Genomic DNA, 16,715 nt, shown 5'->3' with positions numbered 1-16,715 from the left:
AGATATATCTCCAGGGTCTGAACACATGCAAACAGGGAAATGCAGGGAAGTCAAAATCCAAAAAAAAAAACTGTCCAAAAGGTCAGGCACAGCAAACTGAGCAATTGAGGACTAAGCAAAAACACAAACCAAAGACCCAATCCAGAGTTTAACCCAGAGCAGAGGAAGTGCAGAACAGAAGTCAGGGTCACGATCAGGGTCAGGAACAAGTACTGAAACAGGTACAGGAACAGGTACATGAACAGAATCCAGAGTCTAGATGACCTTATATACCGGGTGGCGCGGGAAAGATGGCAAGATGGCTGCCGACCTCTAAGTAAACGCTATGAAGTCGGGAGTGCGTGCTGCAAAACTTGGAAAATCCCGACAGGTGCCCTCTTACATAACAACTTGCAGTTATCCCATTCATACAATTGAGCAGTTGAGGGTTAGGGGCCTTGCATAAACACTGAGCTACCCCTTTAATGAAAGACCCTCTGAGAATGTAAACGGACCAACAAATTTCCATAGTCTGTATCTATCTCACATCATTATCTCATTTAATTTACTGTGTGCCTGTATTAATATCTGCACCTCGCACCTCACCAAGTTAACGTCAAGCATTTATTAATACTGCTCATTTAATAAGTTGTAGTAGTGATGACATAATTTTTGTTCATTGACAATTGTTTAATATTACATAAACAGGTACATTTGAAGAACAGAACATACCAGTTCACAAAACATTTTTTTTGCCTGTGAATCCTCCAGATCTGCTCCTATATTAAAAAAAAACTTATTAGGCTTGACTTAACAAATATGCTTTCAACTTATACATAAGCACTGAGACTGAGAGTCTGAGTCCCAAACACTAACTGGAAAGCTATTGCATAAACACAGGCACCTGCTGTAGCTTTCACTATTTAAGGTACCAACAAACAGCCTACAGCCTTTTCGTCAAAATGGGTGGAGTGGATCATTAAAGAGCAGATGTTTGCTTAACTACTGATACCTCAAAGGTCTTCAATTGGTCAAAATAAGTATTTTATAATCACCACAAAAATTTGATTGGGAGCCAGTGCGATGTATCGGGTGATTTATTCAAATGTAACAAAATGGCTGCTACATTCTGGACTTCTGGAGATTATCAAATGCTATAGCGTTAATATTATACAAATGTGTGAGTTTCAAATGAGGTTTAATAATCACACCAATGTTTTTAGTGCAGTAGAAGGGCAGTGGTGGACAGTAATAAAGTAAGTGTTATTCATTTCTGTACTTAAGTAGTTTTTTCATGTATCTGTACTTTACGTAAATATTTAAATTGGGAAGAATTTTACTTCAACGTCACTACATTACAATGTCAAATATCGTAATTTTTACTCAACTACATATTGCAAAATCAGTTATTCCTTTTTATTTATGAGTGGATAAACATTTCACTGGTCAAGCACGCAGCAAGCCACCAATCAGGGTCGAGCATGCGCTCTGTTTTGAACTTGTTTTGATTGCTACTTGGTGGTATCTACTGATAACCAACATACAGTTCATTGTTAAATCAACAGCAAGCACAATATTTTGAGACAAATAAATGGTGGAAGAAACTACTAACTGTAACTTGCCACAACACACACACTCCACTCGATTTTTTAAGTAGTCGAAAAGAAGGTTCTAGGCTCATGATCATTTTAATAGATATCTTAATAGATCGGTGTGCTGAGTAACATTAACATTGTAGGGTTTTGTGACAAAAATGATAATTGGAAGATTATAGCCATAATAAATCATAGTACTTTGGATAATTAAGTACATTTGAAGGCACTTTTACTTAAGTAAAAGTTTAAAGGGAGCACTTTTACCTGTACTGGAGTAATTTCTTCCCCATTTTATCTCAGATTTAACTCAACTACATGGTTTTGTACTTCGTTTACCCCTGAAGAAAAGCCACCCACAGTTACTATATGAGGTGCATATTAGGTGAAAGTTGTGCTAAGATTCATATATCCTGAATCCATCTACTGTACATTGCTCTTATCAGGCAATGGAAAGTTTTTTTATCCCCAAATATAGTGGATGTAAAATGTGCATTCTTAATAGCCACAAATGTAAGTTATTGCAATCAACCAGCATAGTCAAATGGCAGCAAAAAACAGTTCAGTAAGGTGTAGGAGTCAGTATCCAGCATTATTTAAGGATGAGACTTTTTTGCTACATGGTCAAAGAAATCTTATTAAAATGACATTAACCATAAAATATGTGCGTGTATAAAAGTGTAGAGAAGATTTTTGTCATAGTTTTATGATTTTTTATTATTTTGCATCTTTTTAATTTTTTAATGGTAGACAAGTGCTTTTTGAAACTGTACTCCACATACCCTGCAGTATCCACATACAATCAGCACATGGGAGATGTTGACTTGCTGGTGTTGTTGATTGCTTTATATAATTCCAACAACAGATCAGTCTGTTGTTTGATTGATATGGAAGTGGTGATATGTTGGCTCATCTATACATGAGACTGTGCTAACTGAAGCTGCAACAAACAACTAATTGATAAAATCGATAATAATCGATAAAGAAATTCAATGGACCGAATGCCGTTATCGATTAGTTAGGCTGCTCAAGTTACGGTTTAGGGCGATGGTAAGATAACACAGCCACCTGGGAAAATGATGACAGTACAGGGACAACAGGCAGCAGGAAAAAGTGTGCGTCCCGTCACCCAAGTCATGGGAACATTTTATATTAAACGCAAGGAATTGGAGCTTTTTATATTAAATGTAACAAAGAAAACTCTACCTGGAAATTATGCAAAGCAGAGCTTACCACAGTTAATGCAGAAGCACGTGAAAAGAAAACACACTGGTGTCATGGATGAAAATGGTATAGTTTACTGAACTGCTATTGTGTAAACTGTTGCACTGGATCTGTTCTGTGTGTTTTTAAGTGTGATGTACTGCGGCTTTACCACGTTCAAAATCTTGTTTTTAATGTTTTTATATTTAATTTATGCATATATCTTTTAATTAATGTACAAAATGTTTAAATATATATAAAAAGTAGATATAAATTTATGATATATTCTAGATGCTTATATCTTCACAAATGAACAAATGACTGTGTATTTTTAAAACAAAAATTGTCACAGTGCTGTATTATATTTTATATTAATTTTTTAAATATGGTATAACTTGCCATCTGCAAAATACAATACAAATGTTGGTTGACACAAATTGCTTCACCTTGCATAATCAGATGCTTTTTATTTTGTTTGTTTTTGTTGTGTTTTTTTACAGAAAGAAACAACCCAGCATGGGAGAGAAATCCCATGTGCACTACTCAACAAGCAGCCACTATAAGCTTTGAAATAACTAAATTAAAGATAGTTAAACTCAGTATGTGTTTGTTGCATTTTTTTAAAATACACTTTTATACATAAATACCCCGAATTAGCGTTTTATAAACAAAATATCTATTTAAAAATGTGCTTAGAAAAAGATGAATTGGTTAATCAAAAAAATTAAATAAAATATATATAAAAAATACCCTCAGATGAATCGATTACAACAATAATCGGTAGTTGCAGCTCCAGTGCTAACAAAGGAATGATAAGTGACCATATGTATCTGTATTCCTTCAAGTCTCTAATAGCACACAGTGTTTGCACATAAAAAACATGTAAGGAAAATAGTGGCAAACCAGTAGGGGAATTTCCCAACAGTATAATGAGAAGCAGATCCCATTCCTAAACAAGATGTCCATTTGGACAATACCTCACTGTGGCCAAAAAAATAATTATAATAAAAAAAAGTTACCAATAAAATATATCTCAAAATGAACGAATAAATTATGTGTAATTAGTTTTTTATAACTAATGCAGTAGACAAATAAAACACATTTTAAATTAGATGAAGTAACAATCTGAAAAAGGAGTTGCAGCAATTCATAATTCACATGTTAAAGCCAAGTTCTTGTGTTCTGTTGGGATTTGCAGGATGGAAGAAAGAAAATAATGCGTTATGTAGCCAGTATGCAGTGTTTTAAAATTAGTGTTTTATTTTAAGGTCACTTTTATTGTTTTTTTTTATTTAATTCAAGAAATAGAATAAAACATAGCTAAAAAGCTAGAAAAAAAACAAACAGCTAGAAAAGATACAGTAGGCACATACTTAACATAGTTAAGCAGTCACTCACAGTCCAGAACTTTATATTTTAATGCGTTTTGATCAATTGTTCACCAAAAACATACAAGCTCAGTTTTCAGGTCTTTAGTTTGGTGGGTGCAATACGTAGGCACAATAAACACAACATAATTTGCATTACATGATTTTATTGGTCTTTTGAATACCATTGCTTACAGTTATTTTAAACCAAAAATAAGAAATTTGCATTGATTAAAGATTATTGTTTGTAACTGGAATTAAAATGTTGATGCATTTTATGCATTATATTTTAATTATGGATTGCTTAATGTGTGTCCTTGGAATTAGAAATAGACAAATCCTCTTTTAATAATATGTTTCCTTTTCCACCCAACCTAAAAAAACAAACAAAACAAAACAAAAATATTCAACACTTTTAAACATTTTGCTCTATTATTAATATGTGTTGTATTATATGTACACTAGATCTTAATCCATGAGATATATACAAAGGTGACAAAATATTTTCATCTCGGAAGTGACTGTTAATGGCACTTAATAAACTCAAGTATATTACAGCTGGTGTTTTCTCATGACTCTAAAGGGCCAAAATGAAAATAATATTTACACCCCTACTTACCTCCAGGGTTTCGTCTAAGTATGTATCTTCTAGTCTCATCATATATAAAGATGAGGAAGGCATATGGTAAGGCACATAACCACCATGATGGTCTAAACAGAAAAAAGAGTTATAATAAGTCATTTAGTGTAAGTTTTGATGCTTTCCCTATGGAATATAAGATGTTTTTTTTATATATATATTCTGTTTAATGAGTGTGCCAATGTATATATTTCTCTCCATAGTTCGGTTCTGATGCTCACATGCCCATTGTATGTGCTTTCAGCATTAGACCAGAGTCAGTATGTACTGTACACTCTGAAAGGTCTGCAGCTACAGTATGCAGCAAACCACGATGCAATGTGTGTTATGAAAACTTTTTATTATAGGCAGCATGTCAACATTTTTTGCTGCAGTAGCTCTTCTCTGAGACAGGCCAGCTTTTACTCTTAATGTGCATCAGTGAGAACTGGGCATCCATGACCCTGTCATAGGTTCACAGGTTATGCTTTTTTTAGACCAATTTTGTTCTGACCACTGCATAAGGGGAACACACCACAAAGCCTGCTGATTTAAAGATGTTCTGACCCAGTCCTCGAGTCATCACACCTTGGCCCTTGACAAAGTCACTCAAAGTTCCTAACACATGCCATTTTTCCATAAGTGAGTGTTGTTGCTTAATGTAACCCACTCCTCGACAGTTGCTGTATCAGGAAAATCATTTTGCTTCAAAGAGTGGTATAAAGTGACTAGAAAAAAATCAAACTTCCTTAATTTTTTTTATTTTACTTGTTCTCGCTTTTTAAATGGGTGTGGGTTGGTCAGTGCAGTAAAATACAATTAAAATGTTAGGAAAACAAACCTTTAATGCCTTTAAATTAAAAAGTGCAGCAAACTTACTTAAGTGGATACATCCTAAGTGCAATATCCATGCCTGGGCAGTATGACAGGAAAGAAGCCAAAGCTGTCTCCTCCAAAAGCCCAAAAATAAGGATTTTATTGCTAAAAAAAAAAAAGGAATTGTAAAACTAGTCATTTTAATATTTGTCAGTATTTAGCAGGTCATTTAAAATTGTAATTTTCATTAAATATGATACGGCCTAAAAGAGTCACATACTTCATTTTTTGTTTTAGAATGGAGTTCATCCTTGTCTTGCAGATGATCAAATCAGCCCACTGCACTACCACAATACTCACAAAGAATGCTGTCTGGCATGTGTACTCTACAATTTTTCTGCTCTCAAATGTCTGCAAAATATACAGTACATACATGTATTTTCAGTGAAACAATGCATATATAGCAATCTGAACATTTTATGCATTCTAATCAATCAACTCTCATCTGAAGTACATACCCACTGTTGGCCATAGCTGTCCTCCAAGTCATTTAAATATTTATCATCCCATCCAATCCGCAATCCTATTAAGTATGAGGGCAGGAATCCATTCTCAGCAAGGATTACAAAATAAGTGAAGAAACCTGCAGCTGCTTGCATCATTCCTAAACATAGAAAAGAATGTTGATTCGGTTAAAAATAGTGCTATACAGGTCTAAATGACAAATATCCTTATTATTTTAAATCTAATATACTTTACAGTTTCTTACCAATCTGTCCATAGGCCATACTGATTAGTCTCTCATTCACTAGCTTGTCTTTTTGTGGATTTCTGGGCTGTCTTTTCATGATGTCACTTTCAGCACTTTCATATGCCAGTGAAATAGCAGGAACCTTATTAAAAAAAGAAATGAAAAGGCAAGAACATTTTATGAGCTTCTCTTATGTATTAGTAGATTCTGACACAAACCAACCAATCAGGTTTCATGATGGGAGCTCAATACTAACAATGTTTAATTCCCTGCTGAAATCTAGCCAACCAGTCAATGGTGGCAATTAAAAACTATATTCAGGGAAAAAAGATGTTATTTGATGTTGATGATCAAAAATGATTAGTTTTAGAAAAGTGTTAGTTATAGCACCCCCTATTAGGAATTTAGACAAATCACCTTGCTGAGGTACAGCTGTGGGCAAAAGTTTTGAGAATGACACAAATATTAATTTTCACAATGTCTGCAATTTGCATATACTCCAGGATGTTATGAAGAGTGATCAGATGAACTGAATTAACTGCAAAATCTTTGCCAAGAGAATGAACATAAGCCTAAAAAAACACATTTCCACTGCATTTTAGCTCTGCAACAAAAGGAAAAGCTGACATCATGTCAGTAATTCTCTCATTAACACAGGTGAGAGTGTTGATGAGGATAAGGCTGGAGATCACGCTGTCATGCTGATTGAGTTAGAATAACAGACTGGAAGCTTTAAGAGGTGGGTGTTGCTTGAAATAATTGTTCTTCCTCTGTTAACCATGGTTACTCTAAATAATGTATATGATTCACAGACAGGTTTGACAGCAGGTTTGAATGCATCTGCATGCACAGTGAGGTGAAGACTTTTGGAGGATGGCATGGTGTCAAAAGGGGCAGCAAAGAAACTACTTCTCCCCAGGAAAAACCTCAGGGACTGATACTCTGCAAAAGGTACAGGAATTAGACTGCTGAGGACTGGTGTAAAGTCATTTTCTCCGATAAATGCCCTTTCTGATTGTTTGGGGCATCTGGAAAAAAGCTTGTCAGGAGAAGAAAAGGTAAGCGCTACCATCAGCCCTGTGTCATACCAACAGTAAAGCATACTGAGACCATTCATGTTTGGGGTTAATCCTCAAGAGGTCAGTGGACAAACAAAAAACCCACAAATTTTGACAAACTCTAAGCATTGATTATGCAAGATTATTCATTGATTGCCATCAGTCAGAATGTGACCCATAGGTTATTGACAGCATGCCATGAATGAATTGTAGAGGTATTGAAAAAGAAGGATCAACACCGCAAACATTAACTCTTTGCATAAACTTAATGTAATTGCCAATAAAAGCCTTTCACACTTATAAAAATGTTTGTAATTATACTTCAGTATACCATAGTAACATCTAATAAAAAGATCTAAAAACACTGAAGCAGCAGACTGTGTGGACAAAGGTATTGGGATATCTGAATTTTCCCACTATATATGGTTCTCCCCCAAACTGTTACCACAAAGTTGGAGGCAACAATTAAATATGATGTCTTTCAATGCAGTAGAATAAACTAAATGATAATCGAACCCCTGCAATTCCTTTTTTTTTTAAATCTTTGACACTAAAGACACTAAAGTTTCCATGCCAGGGTCAGCAGATTTTGTAACAGCTTCTTTCCAAAAGTTGTTAGGACATTCAATAATAAAATAGCTCCCACCCACTTCATGTGGAATCAACAGGCACCTGTTATTGCACACTACTCTTTAGTTATTACACTTGTCTGTGATTCTTTGAGTCGAGCCAAACTTTTTAAACCAACTACCTGCATGTCTTCCCTCAACACATCCATAAACCTCCTCCTTGGTCTTCCTCTTTTCCTCCTTCCTGATGGCTCCATCCTCAGCATTCTCCTACCGATATACCCCATGTCCCTCCTCTGCACATGTCCAAACCATCTTAATCTCGCTCTCCCTCACCTTGTCTCCAAAACTTCCTACATGCACTGTCCCTGTAATAAACTAATTTCTAATCCTGTCCATCCTCAACAATCCCAACAAAAACCTCAACACCTTCAGCTCTGCTACCTCCAGCTCCACCACCTGTCTTTTACTCAATGCTACTCTCTCTAAACCATACAACATCGCAGGTCTCACCACAGTCCTATATATAGATACCCTTCTATCATAAATCACTCCTGCCACTCTTCTCCACCCACTCCACCCTGCCTGCACTCTTTTCTTCACTTCTCTAACACACTAACACACCTTCTGCACCTCTTTTCCCTGCAACTGCACCACTCCACACACATGAACTCTGTTTTACTCCTATTGACTTTCATTCATCTTCTCTCCACCGCGTACCTCCACCCCTCAAAGCTATTCTCAGCCTGCTCCATACTCTCACCACAAATAACAATATCATCTGCAAACATCTTAGTCTATGGAGACTCCTGTCTGACCTCGTCTGTCAACCTGTTCATCACCACTGCAAACAGGAAAGGGCTAAGAGCCGATCCTTGATGCAGTCCAACCTCCACCTTGAACCAGTCTGTCATTCCTACTGCACACTTTACTGCTGTCACATTACCCTCATACATGTCCTGCACCACCCTCACAAACTTCTCTGACACGCCTGACTTTTTCACACAGTACCACAACTCCTTTCTCAGCACCCTGTCGTACACTTTCTCTAAATCCACAAACACACAATGCAACTCCTTCTGACCTTCTCTATACTTCTCTAACATTCTCAAAGCAAATAATGCATCTGTGGTGCTCTTCCTCGGCATAAAACCATACTGTTGCTCACAGATGGTCACCTCTTCTCTCAGCCTGGCTTCCACTACTCTTTCCCATAACTTGGGCCAACAGTAGCCCAATTTTCACCGCACCCTGTTGGCTAACGATACCTGTGGCGGTCGTTAGTGACCCGGGCCTCGACTGATCCGCATATATGATTTGTATTTATATGTAATATATATATATAGCCAAATTCAACTTAAATATATATATATATATATATATATATATATATATATATATATATATATATATATATATACATATTATTGTGCCAAATCAAATATGTGGATCATATATATATATATATATATATATATATATATATATATATATATATATATAATTTAGTTGAATTTGGCTGGACTCAAAGAATCATGTGTTATTGCCATTGTGTTGCATTTATTGCTGCAAGTAGAGACTGTCTAAATAAAAAAAAAAGCATATGAATCATGCCTCTAAACCTAAGTACAATAACAACAACAACAACAATAATAATAATAATAATAATAATAATAATAATAATAATAAAAGTTTTACCATGTCAGTTCCCAAGTCAATACAAAGTATCGTGACAGTGCCAAGAGGGAGAGGAATGCCAGCAATGATGAAGAGGAGGAAGGGGGAAATCTCAGGAATGTTACTGGTTAAGGTGTAAGCAATTGATTTCTTCAAGTTGTCAAAGATCAGACGACCTAAAGAGAGAGTTAAATTGATGTTACTCATTTGGCTTAACTGTAACCAAACCTAAAAAACAAGGCATTTGTTACCTTCTTCGACTCCAGTAACAATAGAAGCAAAATTGTCATCCAGGAGAATCATATCAGCAGCTTGTTTGGAGACATCAGATCCAGCAATACCCATCGCTACACCAATATCAGCCTTCTTCAGAGCAGGAGAATCATTAACACCATCACCAGTCACAGCTACAATCGCACCCTGTCAGCAAATAATGTAAAGATATTTTTTTTACTACCCAAAAGGTAAAATTCTCACTTTAACAAAAGTAATTCATATATTATTAATTAATAGTTTTAATAATACTAAAATGTATTCATACCAGTCTCTGGCAACCTTCCACAATAATCAGTTTTTGCTGAGGGGACGTTCGGGCAAACACAATCTCATTGTGGTGTTTCAAGACATCATCTAACTGCTCTGCTGTCATTTCCTTCAACTCTGCACCATGGACCACACAGGCCTTTGCCTCTCTGCAAAGAGATCTAGCGTCAAATTACACACTGTACATAATATGCATTTCCCACAATACCATGAAGAAAACATATGTCATAATGCTGTTTATTGACTTCAGCTTGGTATTCAATACAACGATTCCACAAAACATAGTCGCAAAGCTAAATCTACTAGGATTTACTTTTTCCTTCTATAATATCTTAGACAGCTAAAGAACAACCACATATTAATTAGAGAAGATGAAACAAGAGGATTTAGGAACATCATGCTGACCCTGATACAGATAATACCACAATAGGGTTACTCATCATCAGCAACAAGAAGACAGAGTACATAATGAGGGATTAGTAGCTGTTGGGCTGGTATCAGCTGGACAAATTTTCTCTTAATGTTGATAAGACAAAAGTAATGATTGTAGACTTTAAGAAGACCAGATTGCACTACTCATCACTACTTATTCATGGCTCTCCTATCGTGACAGTGGCACCTATCTTTACAGCATCATGTCTCTTGCCAAATAATCCCAGCAGCACCTGCATCACCTGCATCACCTGTTCTCACTACTCACATCACTGGTAAAGGAATAGGAATGCATTAGTCCCGAAGACCTTTTAACAGATGGTAAAGACGCAATAGAGTATCATGCATGTCTGTTGTCTGCATGTCTCGTTGTTTTATGTAGCACCAAGGTTCTGGAGGAATGTTGTCTCATTTCACTGTGTACTACATCAGACAATAAAAGCTTCTTGACTCTCTGTTTCCAAAACAGGAGGTTTACAAAACCACAAATGCTGCCTCAGCAAAGCCAACTGAATGATGACTGAGCACTCCTATAAACTTTTTGAATCTTTGTAATCCAGCAGTATGCACTACAGTATCCAAGCCAAGTCCACCAGAGTGTGGAATTGGTTCTTTTTGCAAGCTGTCAGGACCCTAAATAATAAACTGTCTCCGTCCCACCTCCTGTAGAATCAACACACATGTCACACACTTGTCACTTCAATCATTAGGTGCGTCGCCACATTATCTAGTTTTTCCCACTACAATAGCGCATTCTTAAATAGATACTCAGGGTTGTCTGTCTATGGTTCTCTACTGTCAGTCAAATTGTTTTTGACACAGTTCTTTTTCACTCAGTGTTAAATGCACTCCATGCCCATATTTACTAAAATCATATTTGATACTCTAGCAAATGCAAAACATGCAGCTTATAAGACTATTGAGAAACATAATAGATATTGATTAGAGCAAAAAAAAAAAAAGTTTCAGGTAACCTGTGGTTGACATCTCCCACAGGGATGTTCAGACGAGCAGCAATGTCTTCCACAGTTTCACTGCCTTCAGATATGATACCCACACCCTTAGCTATGGCTTTAGCTGTGATTGGATGATCTCCTGTAACCATGATAACCTGAAAGCACAGGCAAGTATTTTAATATAAGAGAATAATTCTGTAATTGCATTCTTACAAGACGAACTGCATAGAAATTTTATACAAGCTAAAAAACCTACCTTGATTCCAGCACTCCTACACTTAGCTACAGCATCAGGTACAGCAGCACGAGGAGGATCAATCAAAGACATGAGGCCAAGAAAGCACAGATTCTCGGTAGTAAAGTTTACCTCCTCTGTGTCAAATTTATAGCCCTCAGGGAACTGTTCATCAGGCAGAAGGAAATGGCAGAAACCTGGAATATAAAAAATAGCATAGTGTATAAAACATACGAGTATATACAATATATACATACATATACATATCTAAAATATAAACTTTTGCGCTGTGTATTATTTACATTTTCTCACCTAATACCCTTTCTCCAAGGCTCCCAAGCTTGACATAGGTATTTTGGAAAGAGTCTTTTATCTCTTCATCCAAAGGTTGCTCTTTCCCCTGAATCATAATTGTTGAGCACCTGTGCAGAATGCTCTCAGGGGCTCCTTTCATTACTAATATGTGCTTAGTCTCTGTAGTGTTCGGGTTCTTGTGTACTGAGAGCTTATGTATGACAGGTACACTTCTGTTAGGATTAACAGTAGGCATCAAATAATCACATATAAAGTTATTTCAAGGTTAAACCTAAACACCTGGTATTTGTTGGTGGAGTTGAAGGGGATCTCAGCAAGTTTTGGATACTTGTCTCTCATCTCTTTCACTGAGCCACAGCAGAGCTCGATACACTTTAACAAGGCAGACTCTGATGCATCACCAGCTGTATCTCTCTGTAATAAAAGAAAATGCAAAAATTTGAAATGTTTTGCTTATTTCAGTGATCTTGTTTCTTGCATAGTGATAAATTACCTTTCACAAGTCTTTTAAAGGCACAGCCAATATATGAATAAGCAGTTTTTACCAAAGGTGACAATGGAACTGAAAGTAACAACAAAATGAAATCATAATAAACAAAAGAACAAACCAAAAACCTTTAAAATTACACATACCTTAAGAATTGGAACTTTGCTCTGGTCACCGAGAAAGACTGCACGGTTGCACAGGCCAGCCACCCGAGCAAGAGAGGACCAAGTGGGAGAGCTTCTGTCAAACGAGGTTCCACTTTGGTCCTCTGTGGTATCTGCTTCATGAATCTGGTTGTCAAACCACATGTGTGCTACAGTCATACGATTTTGAGTCAGAGTTCCTGTCTTGTCTGAGCAGATGGTGGAGGTGGATCCAAGTGTTTCTACTGCTTCAAGATTTTTTACCAGACAGTTCTTCTTTGCCATACGTTTAGCAGTTAGAGTTAAACACACCTATGAAAACAAATATTAAAATTATTATAGTTATTTTGGCCACTTTTTGGTTATTGAGCACATTTAATATAGGACCATCATGGAGATTTTACTTACAGTCACAGTAGCAAGCAGACCCTCGGGTACATTGGCTACAATAATTCCGATAAGGAAGATGACGGCTTCAAGCCATCCATATCCAAGAATAATGGACAAGATGAAAAAAGACACACCCAGGAAAACAGCCACACCAGTAATAATGTGAATAAAGTGTTCAATTTCTTTGGCAATGGGGGTCTTTCCACCCTCAAGACTTGAGGCAAGAATAGCAATACGACCCATGACTGTGCAATCACCAGTGTTGATGACAATACCTTTGGCTGTACCTGAAGAAACAAAAACTTTATTTAAATACATTTTCTATATCTTTTGTTTAGTCAATGACTGAATCTTTTGTCTATATGTAAATATGTACCTTCCAGGCAATTTGTGGAAAAGAACACAATATTTCTTGTCTCTAGAGGATTTTCATTTGAAAAATCAGGAGTACGGGTTTGTGGCTCAGATTCTCCAGTGAGAGATGAATTGTCCACCTGTATGGGCATATGTTTAGATGTACAGTACTTTATCCTCATGTAAGTGTGGTTATGTTTTCAGTTATTGTCCCCAAAATAGTTCTATTGTAACTATGATACATAGGGTAAGTACCCTTTTACTCACATTTGCACAATCATTCACACTTTATTATAGGCAGTCCACCTACTAGCATGTGAATATAGGGAGAACATTCACAGAAACTCTACACAAACCATAACCTGACATCAGGATAGACCCTTGAACACGGGACCCTTGGCAATTGCACTACCCAAGGAGGAATTAATAGAATTCATTTCCTTTAAAATGTATGTTCCTTTGAAATATTTTAAGAACTTTATCTTACCTTGCATCCATGAGCAGCAATAATGCGCAGATCAGCGGGAATTCTATCACCACCTTTGATTTCCACTAAATCTCCAAGAACAACCTCTTCAGCATTAATGGATTTTTTCTCACCATCACGAACAACCAGTGCTTGCTGTATGAGGAACATGCACTTTAAATGAAGGCAGAGATATAAACATTTTGTATTCTTTCTTTAGTTTGTTTGTATCTTACATGGGGAACAAGATTCTTGAAAGAGTCCATGATTTTTGAGCTCTTAGCTTCTTGGTAGTATGAGAAGCATCCAGTAATCAACACCACTGTGGCCAGCACAATACCCAAGTACAACTATGAAAAAAGGTCAATCTTTTTATTTGATTCAGAATTTTCCTGTATTTAGAAAATATCAATAAAGTACATACAATAAAGGAAATGTAATGTTTCTTACATTATCATTTTCTGGTTCATTCTCAGTAGTAATCTGAATCGCAAAAGCCAGAAAACAAAGAAATGATCCAATCCACAGTAGTGTACAGAATCCACCAAAGAGCTGTTTACAGAATTTGACCCATTCTGGGGTAGTGGGAGGAGGGGTCAGAACATTTGGTCCATCACGTTCAAAAATTTCCTTTGCACGCGAACTTGACAAACCCTTACAAAAATACAAATAATAATAATTTTCAAAAACATATTAGTTTGTGTGTTTTAGCTATTTATTTTAAGATAAATACATGCATGCATCCTATTAAGTTTTTAGTTAAATTTATTGGGATAAAAAAATGTTTAATAACACAGAACAACAATATTATGTCTTATTACACTGACAATTGAAATGTCTGTCATCCTGGAAGAGACTGCTTTTATTAGCATAGAAAAGTAAAAAATAGAATCTTGTAATACATTGCAATATATAAATATAGCAGCTAGATTTCCCTACAGCATAATGTTCTACTGCTTTAATCTTCATCATTGTATAATTTGTTTTAATTATGTCTTAGATTAAATTCTTAAAAGTAATTCTAAAGTATTATGATGAGGAATTGGTGCTCAATTTTAATAACAGGGTTTTACTGATATGTGAAATGTGTAGCACCCTGTATTTTACACAAAAAAAACCCCAACATATTTTTAGATATATAATTCATGGGCAAAAATGATACTAGTTAAAAACTTAGCACCATCTTTTTTTATTATAAAATCCCCAGAAATGACCAAATCTATCATTGAACACATTTCATATGGCACACTAATAATCTTATTAAATGCATTCACTTAAAACTAAACAAATGTCTGTACCAAATGTACGTTCAGTCAAAACACAAATTAATCAAAATAAAAAAGATGGGCACAGTTGATTTGAAAGTGATTGTGGGGGTGGGAAATAAAGAATTGGCACACTGCAAATTCCAGGACCTCACTGTACTGTTTTCTGGAATCATTAAATTATTTATTGATTTATTATTTAATGCTGTGGTCTCTCCACACTTGTGATTTTATTTATTAATTCAAAGTTGTGGCTTCTCCACACATCTCTAGAACTTATTTTGTAGGATAATTATTTTTTAACTAAACATTATTTCAATATATATTTAAATATTATATGAAAATGTAATATTTAAATATTTACTAGATAAAAAAGGAAAATGCATCCACACTTAATTAACTGACTAGTATTAGCATTTTACAACTCTAAATAAATGACCAGACACTCAAACAGAAGATATGTATCCCTGTCACAATCACATGTGAATTCAAAATTCCTAATTAAAGAAATTGTTTATAAGCTTATACAGTTAATAAAACATGAAGATTTTACAATTTAAACTACTTTTTAAATGTTTAGTTGTATGTTCAACTTACCCTGTTAATGTCAGTGCCATATTTATTGTGCAATTCATCTAAGGTTAGCTTGTGATCATCCTGCAAGGATATATATGTTTAAAACTTATATTAATCAAACAAAACAAAAATCACCATTCCAACATACTTCATCATTCTATTGTTCAATCATATAGGATATTTAAATTGATTGCTTTAAGTATTATTTTGATGTTCTGTAAACTGTAAAAAATACATAAAGTACAATTCATACCAGATCCACTTCTTTCTTAAGTTCATTTATGTCCTTCCTCTTCTTTTTCTCCCCTACTTCTGAACTTGCTGCCTGCATGTACCTGTCATTTCCTGTCTGCATAAAAAGTTAAAAAGTTTAAAATTAAAAATAGCAATGCCCAGTTTAAAATATAGCATAAAATATAACAAAAGCAAAAATGTAATTTAAAGTACATAATACACTTACCCCTAACCCCATTCTGAGTTTATGTCTATTAACTGATAAAAGTATGCATCTGTACAAACCAGGGAGAGAAACCTTTATATGTTAGCTGTTCAGCATTCTAAAAGGGAGGAGTTTGGAACATAACTAGAGGTAAGTTATTTTAATTCCTCCATGGCAACAAACAGTTTCCCAAAACATCTGGGAAAGTGTTTGTGGAAAAGTTAAAGTATTGTAGATACACAAAGGGTCCATACTGGTAGGTAATTTAAACTCTTCACGTGTGTTGACATAGTAATACATACCAATATAACCCACCAATATTATACATGCATTTCTAGGAATATTTTGATATTTATCACGTAAACAAATTCTGCACAAGACCATCTAAATATTGCATGACTATATTTTAACTAGTATACTGTAAGTAGAGATTTTATGGGATTATATGTCAAAATTTAATATAATAAGGCTTACCTTGAGTAT

At 35.4% G+C, this 16,715-nt stretch overlaps 1 protein-coding gene across 2 annotated transcripts in view; it reads right to left on the bottom strand.

The window, feature by feature from the left end:
• Positions 1–16,323, bottom strand: part of LOC124378176 (sodium/potassium-transporting ATPase subunit alpha-1-like) — a 33,148-nt gene extending 16,825 nt beyond the window's left edge. The window contains exons 1-22 of one of the 2 annotated variants that reach the window (XM_046837716.1): positions 16,254–16,323; positions 16,047–16,142; positions 15,815–15,874; positions 14,403–14,606; positions 14,189–14,302; positions 13,974–14,108; positions 13,509–13,626; positions 13,151–13,419; positions 12,746–13,054; positions 12,392–12,526; positions 12,110–12,302; positions 11,819–11,994; positions 11,581–11,717; positions 10,173–10,323; positions 9,883–10,051; positions 9,653–9,807; positions 6,346–6,469; positions 6,095–6,240; positions 5,857–5,987; positions 5,640–5,741; positions 4,761–4,852; positions 4,312–4,515 (exon numbers count right to left, since the gene is read on the bottom strand). In XM_046837716.1, coding sequence (XP_046693672.1) covers positions 4,487–4,515; positions 4,761–4,852; positions 5,640–5,741; positions 5,857–5,987; positions 6,095–6,240; positions 6,346–6,469; positions 9,653–9,807; positions 9,883–10,051; positions 10,173–10,323; positions 11,581–11,717; positions 11,819–11,994; positions 12,110–12,302; positions 12,392–12,526; positions 12,746–13,054; positions 13,151–13,419; positions 13,509–13,626; positions 13,974–14,108; positions 14,189–14,302; positions 14,403–14,606; positions 15,815–15,874; positions 16,047–16,142; positions 16,254–16,265 — 3,057 coding nt within the window. In that variant the 5' untranslated portion in view covers positions 16,266–16,323 and the 3' untranslated portion in view covers positions 4,312–4,486. Of the gene's footprint in view, positions 1–4,311; positions 4,516–4,760; positions 4,853–5,639; positions 5,742–5,856; positions 5,988–6,094; positions 6,241–6,345; positions 6,470–9,652; positions 9,808–9,882; positions 10,052–10,172; positions 10,324–11,580; positions 11,718–11,818; positions 11,995–12,109; positions 12,303–12,391; positions 12,527–12,745; positions 13,055–13,150; positions 13,420–13,508; positions 13,627–13,973; positions 14,109–14,188; positions 14,303–14,402; positions 14,607–15,814; positions 15,875–16,046; positions 16,143–16,253 lie in introns of those variants that run through there. The other variant, XM_046837715.1, reaches the window with a different exon arrangement.
• Positions 16,324–16,715: the final 392 nt, after the last annotated feature.

The sequence above is a fragment of the Silurus meridionalis genome, chromosome 24 (assembly GCF_014805685.1).
Source record: "Silurus meridionalis isolate SWU-2019-XX chromosome 24, ASM1480568v1, whole genome shotgun sequence".
Classification (NCBI taxonomy): Eukaryota; Metazoa; Chordata; class Actinopteri; order Siluriformes; family Siluridae; genus Silurus; species Silurus meridionalis.
This window is presented reverse-complemented; position numbering and strand designations above follow the sequence as displayed.